We start from the raw sequence: 11,786 nt of genomic DNA, 5'->3' as shown, positions 1-11,786 counted from the left end.
TAATAATAATAGTGAAAATAAATAATAGCTGGTGACTACCATGGAATAATGAAACGTCGGTAAAATCTGATAATTATAGTAAAATATAAATAGTTATTTCTTAAGTTGCCAAAAATAGATATTTTGAAGGAGAGGCGGGACAAAATTGGGTGTCAACACCCCCCACTAGCCCTCTACCCTGATAGTCGACCTCCACCCCCTCCTATCACCGGTCATGTCCTCGGTAAGCTGGAGTAACGCCATGTCCTGCCGAATTACCTCTCCCTAGGCCTTCTTTGGCCTACCCCTCCCTCTCTTCAGGCCCACCACAGCCATCCTCTCATACCTCCTCACTGGCGCATCAGCGCATCTCCGCTGCACGTGACCGAACTACCTCAACCTCCCTTCCCGCATCTTATCCACCACAGGGGCCACGCCCACCTTATCCCGAATCACGTCATTTCGAATCCTATCTCTCCTGGTATGCCCGCACATCAATCTCAGCATTCGCATCTCAGCTACCTTCATCTTCTGGACATGCGCTTTCTTAACTGACCAGCATTCCGTCCCATACAACATAGGCGGCACCTTCTTATCATACAACACCCCCAATGCGAGCTTCCATTTCATCCATCCCGCTCCAATACGATGTGTGACATCATCGTTAATCTCGCCAGTTCCTTGGATGATCGACCCCAGGTACTTGAAACTTTCTTTCTTCGGGATGACCTGAGCATCCAGCTGCACGTCCTCGTCCTCTACTTGACTCCCATTACTGAACTTGCACTCTAAGTACTCTGTCTTAGTCCTGCTCAACTTGAAACCCTTCGACTCCAGAGTCTGTCGCCAAACCTCTAGTCTCGCGTTAACACCGTTCCGCGACTCGTCAATAAGCACAATGTCATCTGCAAACAACATGCACCACGGTACCTCTCCTTGAATGTGGCTTGTCAAAGCGTCCATAGCCACAGCAAACAGAAACGGGCTAAGCGCGGACCCTTGGTGCAGGCCCATTGTGACTGGAAAGTGTTCCGAGTCACCTCCAATCGTCCGCACCCGGGTTTTGGCTCCATCATACATGTCCTTAATCGCTCTAATGTATGCTACAGGAACACCTCTAGCTTCCAGAAATCTCCACAACACCTCTCTTTGGACTTTGTCGTAAGCCTTCTCAAGGTCGACAAACACCATGTGCAAGTCAGTCTTCTTATCCCTATACTGCTCCACCAACCTCCTCACCAGGTGAATGGCTTCTGTAGTCGAACGCCCCGTCATGAATCCGAACTGGTTCTCCGAAATAGAAACTAACTTCCTCATCCTCGCTTCCACCACTCTCTCCCAAACTTTCATCGTATGGCTCAACAGTTTGATACCCCTATAGTTGTTGCAGTTCTGAATATCCCCCTTGTTTTTATACAACGGGATCATGGTGCTCCATCTCCACTCTTCAGGCATCTCTGCCGTCCAAAAAATAACATTCAATAACCGCGTAAGCCTCCCCTACCCGCATTCTTCCAAAATTCTACCGGTATTTCATCTGGCCCGGTCGCCCTCCCCCTGCTCATATTCCGCATAACCCCCTCGACCTCTTCGACCTTGACCCGCCTGTAGTATCCAAAATCGCGGCGGCTCTCAGAGAGCTCCAATTCGCCTAAAACTATGCTCCGACCCCCCTCTTCATTCAGGAGTTTATGAAAGTAGGACTGCCATCTTCATCTAATAAGGGCATCCTCTACCAAAACTTTCCCTCCCTCGTCTTTGATACACTTCACTTGATCCAGGTCCCGAGCCTTCCTCTCCCTCACTCTAGCTAGCATGTACAACTTCTTATCCCCCCCCCCCCCCCTCTTCCCCCCAAATCTTCATACAAGCGTCTAAAAGCAGCCGTCTTAGCCGCCGTAACCGCTAACTTCGCCTCCTTCCTCGCTTTCTTATACAGCTTCCTGTTAGTCCTCTTCTCTTCCTCGTTTGTGCTCTCCACTAGCTTTAGATACGCTGTTTTCTTATGCTCCTTGATAAAACAAGCACATTTATTAGGTCAACGTATATATCTACTCTACTGTAGATATATACGTTGACCTAATAAATGTGCTTGTTTTATCAAGGAGCATAACTTGTCTATAAGGTCAGCTAAAATGTTAATTATTGCACATAATTATTCATAATAAGTAAAATTAATATCTTAACTAATAATTCATACAATATGTTATAACAAATTAAATTATACTGACAGCAAAAAAAAAACTCACTATCATAAGTGTATGCTAAATTAAATGCTTTATCAAGATAATTTGTGCTTGTGTTTCAGGTACAATGCTCTTCCCCCTGCAGGGTTGGATATACGAGATTGCCCCAGATGGTGTCACGGAACACCGCTTCATCGATTATTTTTACTAGATACATATATATAGATAATACGCAAAATGAAATATTGGATATAAAAAGATGGCACTCTTGTTGTTATAGTAATTTATTAATTTGTTTGCTTTTCTAAATATTGACACCGCTTATAAGAAATTATGCGCATGCCACTATCCAATGTATCTTGGTCCTGTTTCTTCGACTAGATTTTCAATAGTATCAATTTCTCTTTTCCTTCAAGGAATATTATATTCAAATATTATCCCTAAATTCTCCAAGGACGGATCAGTACATAGCTTAAATAAAATACGTCGTCGACATTTCTTGATGTAATCTCAAGTTGCAAACACAAATATTCTTTTCCACTTGCATTTTTTTTTCGGTTGAAGATTAAGTTTAGTTTCTTGGATGTGATTATTTTAGCAAAAATGATGCAGACCTCAACTTCTTAATCTATCCGTCTCTATCGGTGATTTTGTTTAGTCGCTAAAATAATCAAGTACTCTTGCTACATTAGTATAGATTTTCGATGAATGAGACAAAGTTGTTGAGAACTTGATAAGATCTAGAAAATACTGGAGATATTAGACTATACTCATTTCTTTTATTGAAAAAAATAATTAGTACGCATATACTACTTATTTGATGAGGAGGGGGCAGACGGGATAGGTACATGCCAACCAAGAGATAATGGGTTTATGAAATTAGGAATCGCACCAAATGGGGTACACAAAGAGTGAGAGTCCGGAGCCAAAATAACTTATTTTTACAGCCATTAGACAAAAATAGTATGTTTTTTTTTTAGACCAAAATGGGTATTTCGTTGGTTATCCAACGAAATACCCACACAACGTACTGTTCCGGTGCCGATGATTTCTTGCATTTCGCTACATGTGTAGCGAAATGCAATGCAAGATTTTTTTTTTTTTAATTTTCCTTTGCATTTCGTGAATCAATTCACGAAATAGGCATTTTTAATATATATTTTTTTTTTGCAATTCGTGTAATTAAATAAAACTGTTTTTTTTTAGCATTTCGTGATGCAATTCACGAAATGGATTTTTTTTTATTTCGTCAATTAAATGAACGAAGTTGATACGAAATGCAAACAATTGCAAAAATAAAATTGCCTATTTCGTGATTTGATTCACGAAATGCAAGATTTTTTTTTTATTTTCCTTTGCATTTCCTGAATCAATTCACGAAATAGGCATTTTTTTTTTTTTTTGCAATTCGTGAAATTAAAACTGTTTTTTTTTTAAATTAAAATTAAAACTTTATTTTGAATATAAATCTAATTCAATTAGATAAAAATATAGGAGAAAGAGTAGTTGTAAATTGGTGAAACTTTAAACAGTCATAACTTTGCGCTCGGATATCCGATTTATGCAAAAAAAAATTGATTTTGCATATTTTTCCGAGATCTAGCAGCGCAAACAATAAAGCTGACTAATTTTCTCAACATATAGGATAAAACTAATTTTTTTTATCCTATTTTGTTTTTTAATACACGAAATGCAAAAAAATAATAATTATAATTTCCTATTTCGTTGGTATATCAACGAAATACAAAAAAAAAAAACAATTTCTTTCATTATTATTTTTTTTTGTATTTCGTTGATATACCAACGAAATAGGAAATTATAATTATTATTTTTTGCATTTCGTGTATTAAAAAACGAAATAGGATAAAAAAAATTTAGTTTTATCCTATATGTTGAGAAAATTAGTCAGCTTTATTTTCAAAAATTGAAACCACATAAGTGAAATTGGCATTCACGGCTACATTACTCCGAAATTTTTATGTTGAAGTCTATTGCGCATCATCATAATATAAGTAAAGAAAACTAAAAATTTCCCGCCAATTTGGGGGAAAATTAAAATTGGAAGGGAAACAAGAGGTTTTCTAGAAAATCAGCCCGGCCACGGCGGTTTGCACTGCTAGATCTCGGAAAAATATGCAAAATCAAAAAAAAAATTGCATAAATCGGATATCCGAGCGCAAAGTTATGACTGTTTAAAGTTTCACCAATTTACAACTACTCTTTCACCAATTTACAACTACTCTTTCTCCTACATTTTTATCTAATTGAATTAGATTTATATTCAAAATAAAGTTTTAATTTTAATTTTAAAAAAAAAATAGTTTTAATTTCACGAATTGCAAAAAAAAAATGTCTATTTCGTGAATTGATTCACGAAATGCAAAGGAAAATAAAATAAAAAAAAATCTTGTATTTCGTGAATCAAATCACGAAATAGGCATTTTTTTTATTTTTTTTTTGCAATGTTTTGCATTTCGTATCAACTTCGTTCATTTAATTGACGAAATAAAAAAAATTCATTTCGTGAATTGCATCACGAAATGCTAAAAAAAATAGTTTTATTTAATTACACGAATTGCAAAAAAAAAATATATTAAAAATGCCTATTTCGTGAATTGATTCACGAAATGCAAAGGAAAATTAAAAAAAAAATCTTGCATTTCGCTACACATGTAGCGAAATGCAAGAAATCATCGGCACCGGAACAGTACGTTGTGTGGGTATTTCGTTAGTTATCCAACGAAATACCCATTTTGGTCTAAAAAAAAATACTATTTTTGTCTAATGGCTGTAAAAATAAGCCATTTTGGCTCCGGATTCCAAAGAGTGAGTTTATGAAATTTTGAGTGGATTTAAATGTAGTGTGACCTATTAAGGGGTCGTTTGGTTAAGAATAATTAATCCAAGTATTGAATCTCGTCTCAGATAAGACGTGGTTGGTCGCCTAAGAAAAAAAATGATCGGCGCAACTAATAAAATTTTCACTCTCTCTACAAAATATTTTTAATTTATCAAGATATATGCATCCCAATTAAAATTATGTATTTATAAGTTAAAATCTCATAAAAAAAAGTTCTAAAAAATTGAAAAGTCAAAGTTGAAATGTGCGATAAGGTAGTAATTTGTGAAACTCAAAAAAGGTGTAGTCCTTTGATATATCTATCAAAATAAATTTCCTAAACAATAATCAATAACCAATTTGAATTTCAAGACAAAATTTTAATTTGCACTTTTGTATAAAAAATATTACTACAAGAATAGGATTTGATTGAAGGATAAAAGGATTGTTCAACTTTTTGCTGGTACTTTGGATCTTTCAACCTTTTAGTATTTTGACTTTCCTATTTTAATATTGATACATAAATAAATATAAGTAGAAATAGATATAGGTATCATAATTACTCCGTATGACTAGTGCAGATAGATAAGTTGACATTTAAAATGTGCACGTTTTATCAAAGATAACTTGTGTCTCAACTTCAACGCTCTTATCCCAATCGCCCATGTATTTTCCTTTTCTACTAGATATCTCGACTTTCGCAATTTCCATAGCACTTTTGTCTTGTTTGTTTCAAGGAATAAATATTCAAATGTTATTCATTCATTTTATAAAATAAAGGAACCCTAAAATAAATATGTTGATTTGGACATTTCTTGATATAATCTCAAGTTGCAAAAAAAGAAAAAAGTTATTCCACCATTTGCCTCTTTTTGTTTTTCGTAGATCAAGTTTAGGTTCCTGGTTGTTAACTATAATAAGATATGGCCCTCAATAGCCATCTCTATCATGTTTTTCTTTAAATTAATAAAATAATCAATTCTTGATATATTCGTTAAGTTTTTTGATGTAATAAAATAAAGTTGACGAGAATTTCATATAATCAAGGGAGAAATGTTAGACCTTTTCATTTCGTTTATTAAAAAAAGTAATACACATATATTTGATAAGGAGAGGGCAGGCGGGGGTTGGTAAATTGCAGCCAAGAGACGACGGATTTATGCAAATTATATTTCTCCCATTAAGAACAGTCCAAAGCTTTCACTATCTCCCACCAAATAGTGATACCAGAGATCCAAAGTTTATTGAAGAAAATTTGAATGGCTTAATTTTCTTATATATATATATATATATATAGTGGCGAATCCATGAATTTGGTGAAGGGTGTGCAAATTTTCTTCACTTGTGTTAAGTGTGTGGGAAATTAAATATATACTCATAATAGCTAACATTTAACTCATGTATATTGCGTAGTTTTCCGACATAGGATATGTACCTAATCACCCTTCGTCTAAGGTGGCTCCACCCATATATATAGAGAGAGAGACACACATTGTCTTTATAGTTTAACCTATTAGAAGTCGTTTGGTTGATGGTTTAGAATAAGTAATCCCAACACAAATTCTCGCCCGTATATGATAAAAATAATTGTTGTGTAACTAAGGCGATGTCTCGTTAGCGGTATTAAATAATATATGCATTAAGTTATACATGAGAGAATCTAGATATTATTTTATGCAGAATAAAATGTGGATTAAGAATACGTGTATTAGTACTGTAATGATTGAATTATTTAAAAATAAAAATGCCCGTTTAAAAGTAAGTAATTCACGTACAGAACCTCCTTGGCATAACAATTCATTTATTACTAATCTCCACATCAGGGCATTCAGGATTTAAGCTCTATGAGTTCAACAAACTTTAATGTATTTTTACACATGAATTTATATTCTGCATAGGAAATACTTAGTTCAGATGAATCCGTCAGGCAGCACTGCGTCCCTCCCTGCTCCGCGTCATAATTCTCGCATAACTAGTATGCAAACCGATCAAATAACTCTTAATTATGTAAATTATTATCCTTATCAAGCTACAAATGAATGTTCATCATATATAATTAGCTCATAAATAATCTGATTACATAAATGTATTTTGAAATTGTCAAATAAATGGAGTACAACATTTTTCCTTATTTTCATTATAGTTTTGACTTTGGAGGTATTAGATTCGTCCTCTCTCTCAATTGATGCTATTCCAAGCTGGAAGTAGGATTCAGAAAAACAATTAGCACGTCCACCAAATTCAAAGCAGCCGAACCTGGTTCAGGATACCACTACTATTATAGTACTATATGGTGGAGTATGCTACTACATTGTATTTACGTGTGCTTCAAAAGACAAAAGTGTTGCTATAAACAAAAAAAGGAATCGATCTAACTTCTGCAGCCTAACAGAAAAATAATATAATAGTACGTGGTTTCAAGTGGAGTTCAACATTTTTTTTCAAGATCCTGTATACGACTCCTTCTTCTCATGGTGAATAACTCGTGTCTTCTTCTGTTTTGGGCTCTGTTTTGTGTTCCCCACCAAATTTTCTTCGTTACCTAATGTTTCTTGGTCATGTCTGTCTGACTCATTTGCCACCTTTTTTTTTTTTTTTTTAAATCTCTGTTTCTTTCCTCACTTTTTTCCCTTTCCAGCTTAAACTATTACTAGACCCTTTTAAAGAATGATGAAATGGGTATAAATATGTGCATTTATCAAACTAGAGGCTTCACAATTTGTACGATCAATGCAATATTAGGTAATAAGGGTCTTTGTGTTATATGAAGTCTCTGTTTTCTTTCTTCCATTTGCAAGCTTTTATGCTTATTTTCCTTCGTCAGATGAATCACGGCAACAAAATCTAATCTTGATTTCTTCTTCATTAATAGCTAAAGATTACATTTTTTGGGTTTCACATTCAATTCGCCGCTTACCCTTTTACTTTAAAGATTGCATTGTTGTTTTCACCCTGAAGTACATGAATTTCACCTAGGTTAGTCCGATCAGATGCGGATCAATCGTATATTATTATTATTATTCCGTATACATTTTCTTTTAGGAGTAATATATTGCTACTTGGAATTTTATCGTTTTTCAATATATTGATAATACTCCAAGGAGCTTGTGAGAAGGGGTCAGATTTGCTTACGCATTTGTGACTTCTTGATATTCATCAAGAAGAAAAATAAAGAAACTATATATTGCCTTTCGATACAGACGGGTATTTTTTCATTTTTATAGCTTGTGTCCCAATGAATTTGTGACTTAAAAATGTTCCATTTCTAATCGCTATTGGGCCATCAAACTTGGTGTCATTGCTGAATTTCAAACAAGATTTTCCTTTGTATGTTAATTTGTCTTGTGCTCTTAGAGTCATCCTCTTCTCTCTTTTATATATTTTCAGAGCTATGATATTTTAGTTTCATACATATTAAATGGTTGACCCCTGTAGTGGAACAAACAGTTTAGGCCATAGCCAAATCTTTGCATTGGCACCATTAACTAAGTTCATAGTGAGGGTAGATCACCCTTGATTCTCAAAAATCTATTGCCCCCATGAGTGCAGGCAATTGCCATAGAGCTAGAAACTGTGATAATTTCTTCTATATTCTTGTTTTAAGTTTTTTAAGAAAGGATACATTTGATGTTCCAGTCATCACCCTGAAGAAGGTGTAATAGAGATCTCAGAGGTTAAACCTAATAAAGTAGCACTCATGAGGGTGATATTTTCATCCAATAGTATTTGGTTTTTTCTGAAAATTTATTTCCCACCTTGGATTTTTACCAGATGCTTTGATACAGAGGGTCTATCTTAACTTTAATTACTTTCTCCCAAAATAAAAGTACTTAGAACACCAAAGTTAATAATTGTCTTCTTTCTGCTATTTTGCTTACTTTGACCTGATATGCTATGCATGATTTATTTGCTCAACTCTCTGATGATGATGCATTTCGACTGAGGTTGTAGTTCTCTTGTAATTCTATTGTCAGGTGGCTGTTCAATGAAGTTTCACTACCTCGGACACATTGTTCTTTAACAAGATTTTATTATTTCTGTCATTGATGGGCTGCTTTCACTCAAAAATCTCCCGATACACCCCTGGTTACGAGAAGCCAACAGTGCTCGCTGCTGAAACAGCTTGTGAGTATTCTCACTTACGAAATTGTTTTTTGTTTTATTCAGACATTCAAGACTCCTTAAGATTTCCTCTTTGCCATGGAGCCCTCACATTTATATTCACTGGCTTGGGCCTCTTGTGGTCGTGGAAGGAAAATACCAGAGGGTCAATAAATGGATTTGATTCTTTTTTTTTTTTTTTGCACAACAAGAAGAGCTCAAACTCCTTTTAGTCCATATAGATAGTTCACATCTCCCTCTTATCCTCTCCAACAAGTCTATACTGCCAGACGATTATAAAAGAAGCGTACAGGAACATGCTTCAGAAATGAAATCTTCCTTCTCTAGATCTTAGAAAGTATGACTAATAAAAAACCAAAGAGTTCCCATCAGCACTGCATAAATGAGATATTCTTGTAGTTCAGTATTATGGTCTTCACTATGAATATGCAGCATGTAAGTCAAGAAAGTGCTACAAACATGTATTGAGATATGATTGCCAGCAAGTGATGTTATGCTTTTATCCACTCCCGAACAACCAATTAATCATTCTATTGAACTTCGGAACTGCTATGATATGTTGCAGTTACGGTGAGTGAAGTTGAAGCATTATATGAGCTGTTCAAGAAAATAAGCAGCTCTATAGTTGATGATGGGCTCATTCACAAGGTACTGACCATATCGTTATTGGAGTTTTACATTTATAATTTACTTAGTGTTCAACTTGATGATGAGGCCTAGAATATGTTTAAGAGGTACCTATTAACTTCTATGCAACTCTATCAACAGGAAGAGTTTCAGCTGGCACTTTTCAGGAACCAAAACCGGAGAAATCTGTTTGCAGACAGGGTATGTATTGTTGGCTCACTTTTCCTTGAAATGGTCCGTTTAACAACTGGACCGTCCTATGTCTTGCTTTAATCTGACTTATACCGGCTGAATTTTTTTTTGTCCCTGGATTTATGCAGATCTTTGATCTCTTTGATTGTAAATGCAACGGAGTAATTGAGTTTGGAGAATTTGTAAGATCATTGAGTGTGTTCCACCCAAATGCACCAGAAGCCGATAAAATTGCATGTAGGGAATTATTTTTGATAGCTTATACTTACAGTTTTAGAACTCTAAGCATTTTTTATACCTCTTCTTTGACATTATTAATGTGCATGGCGAATTTTTCTGCAGTTGCATTCAGATTATATGATCTAAGGCAGACTGGGTGTATTGAGAGAGAAGAGGTAGGCATTGCAGCCACACATATACTGTTTATTCTATAGCATCCAGATTTTGCTTTCAAATACAACTGTTAGCTTAATCTAACATTACTATGCTTGTTCTAATTGCAGCTAAAAGAGATGGTTTTGGCGCTGCTACATGAATCAGACTTGGTTCTTTCTGATGATGTAGTTGAAATGATTGTAGAACAGGTTGATATGCTCGACTCTATCTTTTTGCCCTGCTGTCACTATGTCCCTTTTTGGTATTCATATTTACCGACTATTTTATGTATCTTGTGCACCAGACATTTACTGAAGCAGATAAAAAGGGTGACGGGAAGATAGATCAAGAAGAATGGAAGGAGTTTGTCTCAAAGAATCCCTCTCTTCTAAAGAATATGACCCTTCCATACCTGAAGTAAGTCATAAAGCATTTAGTTGCATTTTATAAAGAAACTTTTGAATAGGTTTGTCGTACCTAACAAGTGGCCTTTGCTTTATTATAGGGACATAACTTTAGCATTTCCTAGCTTTGTGATGAGCTCCGAGGTTGATGATTTGGAAGTCTAAGCTCATACTTAGCAAAAAGCATGCGCAGTTGAACTGGTGATGCAACAGAAGTGCAAAAAAGGTCAAGAATCTGACAAACATCAGGTTTTGCATCGACTTATTTGGAAGTTCACCACACAAGAGTGAACTTAAGAGGCAGATTTATCAGTTTTCTGCCATAGTCTCCAATTGCTTGGCAAGATGTACTACTTTTTAAAGTTTCTAGCTAGTCAGCTGGAGTTAGAAAGCAAGGTAGCATTGTTCATATTATAGTTCTTCAAAATCCCGTTGGTCTAGGCTAAACTTTCGACAGGGATTGTTCCAATTTTTTCCCACTTCTCATGTACTTAAAAGCTCTATCATGTATAATCTTTGAGAAACAGCAATTTTTTGTGATGAAGATGCTAAATTTTTTGTCGAGATAATAAACATGTAAAAGTTGTGCCATATCTAGTAATATGTTCATTTGCTGGATTTTTGGGTTACTTGATAAGCAAAGTTCGATTTGCTTTGATTCAATGGACTAAGGGTTTGAGATTGTTATTGCTAAACTATTAATGAAGAGGCATACTAATGGAATTTTTCAAAAATATATTGCCAGACCTAACATATTGCACTACGTAACCATATTTTTAGTTTACGTCCAATAGCCAACTTTTTTATCGCAACCGTGTTTATATACCCGATATATTGTTGACACTCAATTCCGTCCCTCCTTTATTCTAATTTATTTCCTTGGGCTTCTAAATTTATTGGCGACCTAAACATTTTTCACTATTAATATCGTTATTTTCATTTTTTCACTGTTACTAGCATTACTTTATCACAAAATTTCAAAATGGTTCGTCATCATTTTATTTTCAAATTTTGTACTCGTTAAATTAATTATACTTTATCAAGTCCTTTATTTTCTACATA

The 11,786-nt window shown here is 34.9% G+C and overlaps 1 protein-coding gene across 4 annotated transcripts; it reads left to right on the top strand.

The window, feature by feature from the left end:
* The first annotated feature begins 7,222 nt into the window (after positions 1-7,222).
* On the top strand, positions 7,223-11,393 carry LOC132632080 (calcineurin B-like protein 7). Of its 4 annotated transcripts, none has more exons than XM_060347883.1 (9): positions 7,223-7,478; positions 8,979-9,129; positions 9,692-9,774; positions 9,895-9,954; positions 10,074-10,182; positions 10,288-10,340; positions 10,449-10,529; positions 10,625-10,737; positions 10,826-11,393. In XM_060347883.1, the coding sequence occupies exons 2-9, from the start codon at positions 9,051-9,053 to the stop codon at positions 10,887-10,889; spliced, it is 642 nt and encodes a 213-aa protein (XP_060203866.1). In that variant the 5' UTR covers positions 7,223-7,478; positions 8,979-9,050; the 3' UTR covers positions 10,890-11,393. The 4 variants fall into 4 exon arrangements, with proteins under 4 accessions (XP_060203866.1, XP_060203865.1, XP_060203867.1 ...); XM_060347882.1 differs by lacking the exon at positions 7,223-7,478 and adding an exon at positions 7,487-7,746; XM_060347884.1 differs by lacking the exon at positions 7,223-7,478 and adding an exon at positions 7,783-8,331.
* Positions 11,394-11,786: the final 393 nt, after the last annotated feature.

The sequence above is a fragment of the Lycium barbarum genome, chromosome 3 (genome assembly GCF_019175385.1).
Source record: "Lycium barbarum isolate Lr01 chromosome 3, ASM1917538v2, whole genome shotgun sequence".
In the NCBI taxonomy this organism is placed as follows: domain Eukaryota; kingdom Viridiplantae; phylum Streptophyta; class Magnoliopsida; order Solanales; family Solanaceae; genus Lycium; species Lycium barbarum.
Note: the sequence above shows the minus strand (reverse complement) of the source record. Positions and strands in the feature narration are given on the sequence as shown.

What these genes read in the sequence shown, in the direction of transcription:
- LOC132632080 (XM_060347883.1), top strand. Translation starts at nt 9,051, where the DNA reads ATGGGCTGCTTTCACTCAAAAATCTCCCGATACACCCCTGGTTACGAG. An exon ending in ATGATGGGCTCATTCACAAG is followed by an intron (nt 9,775 to 9,894) that starts GTACTGACCATA and finishes CTCTATCAACAG; the next exon opens with GAAGAGTTTCAGCTGGCACT. An exon ending in GAAATCTGTTTGCAGACAGG is followed by an intron (nt 9,955 to 10,073) that starts GTATGTATTGTT and finishes GGATTTATGCAG; the next exon opens with ATCTTTGATCTCTTTGATTG.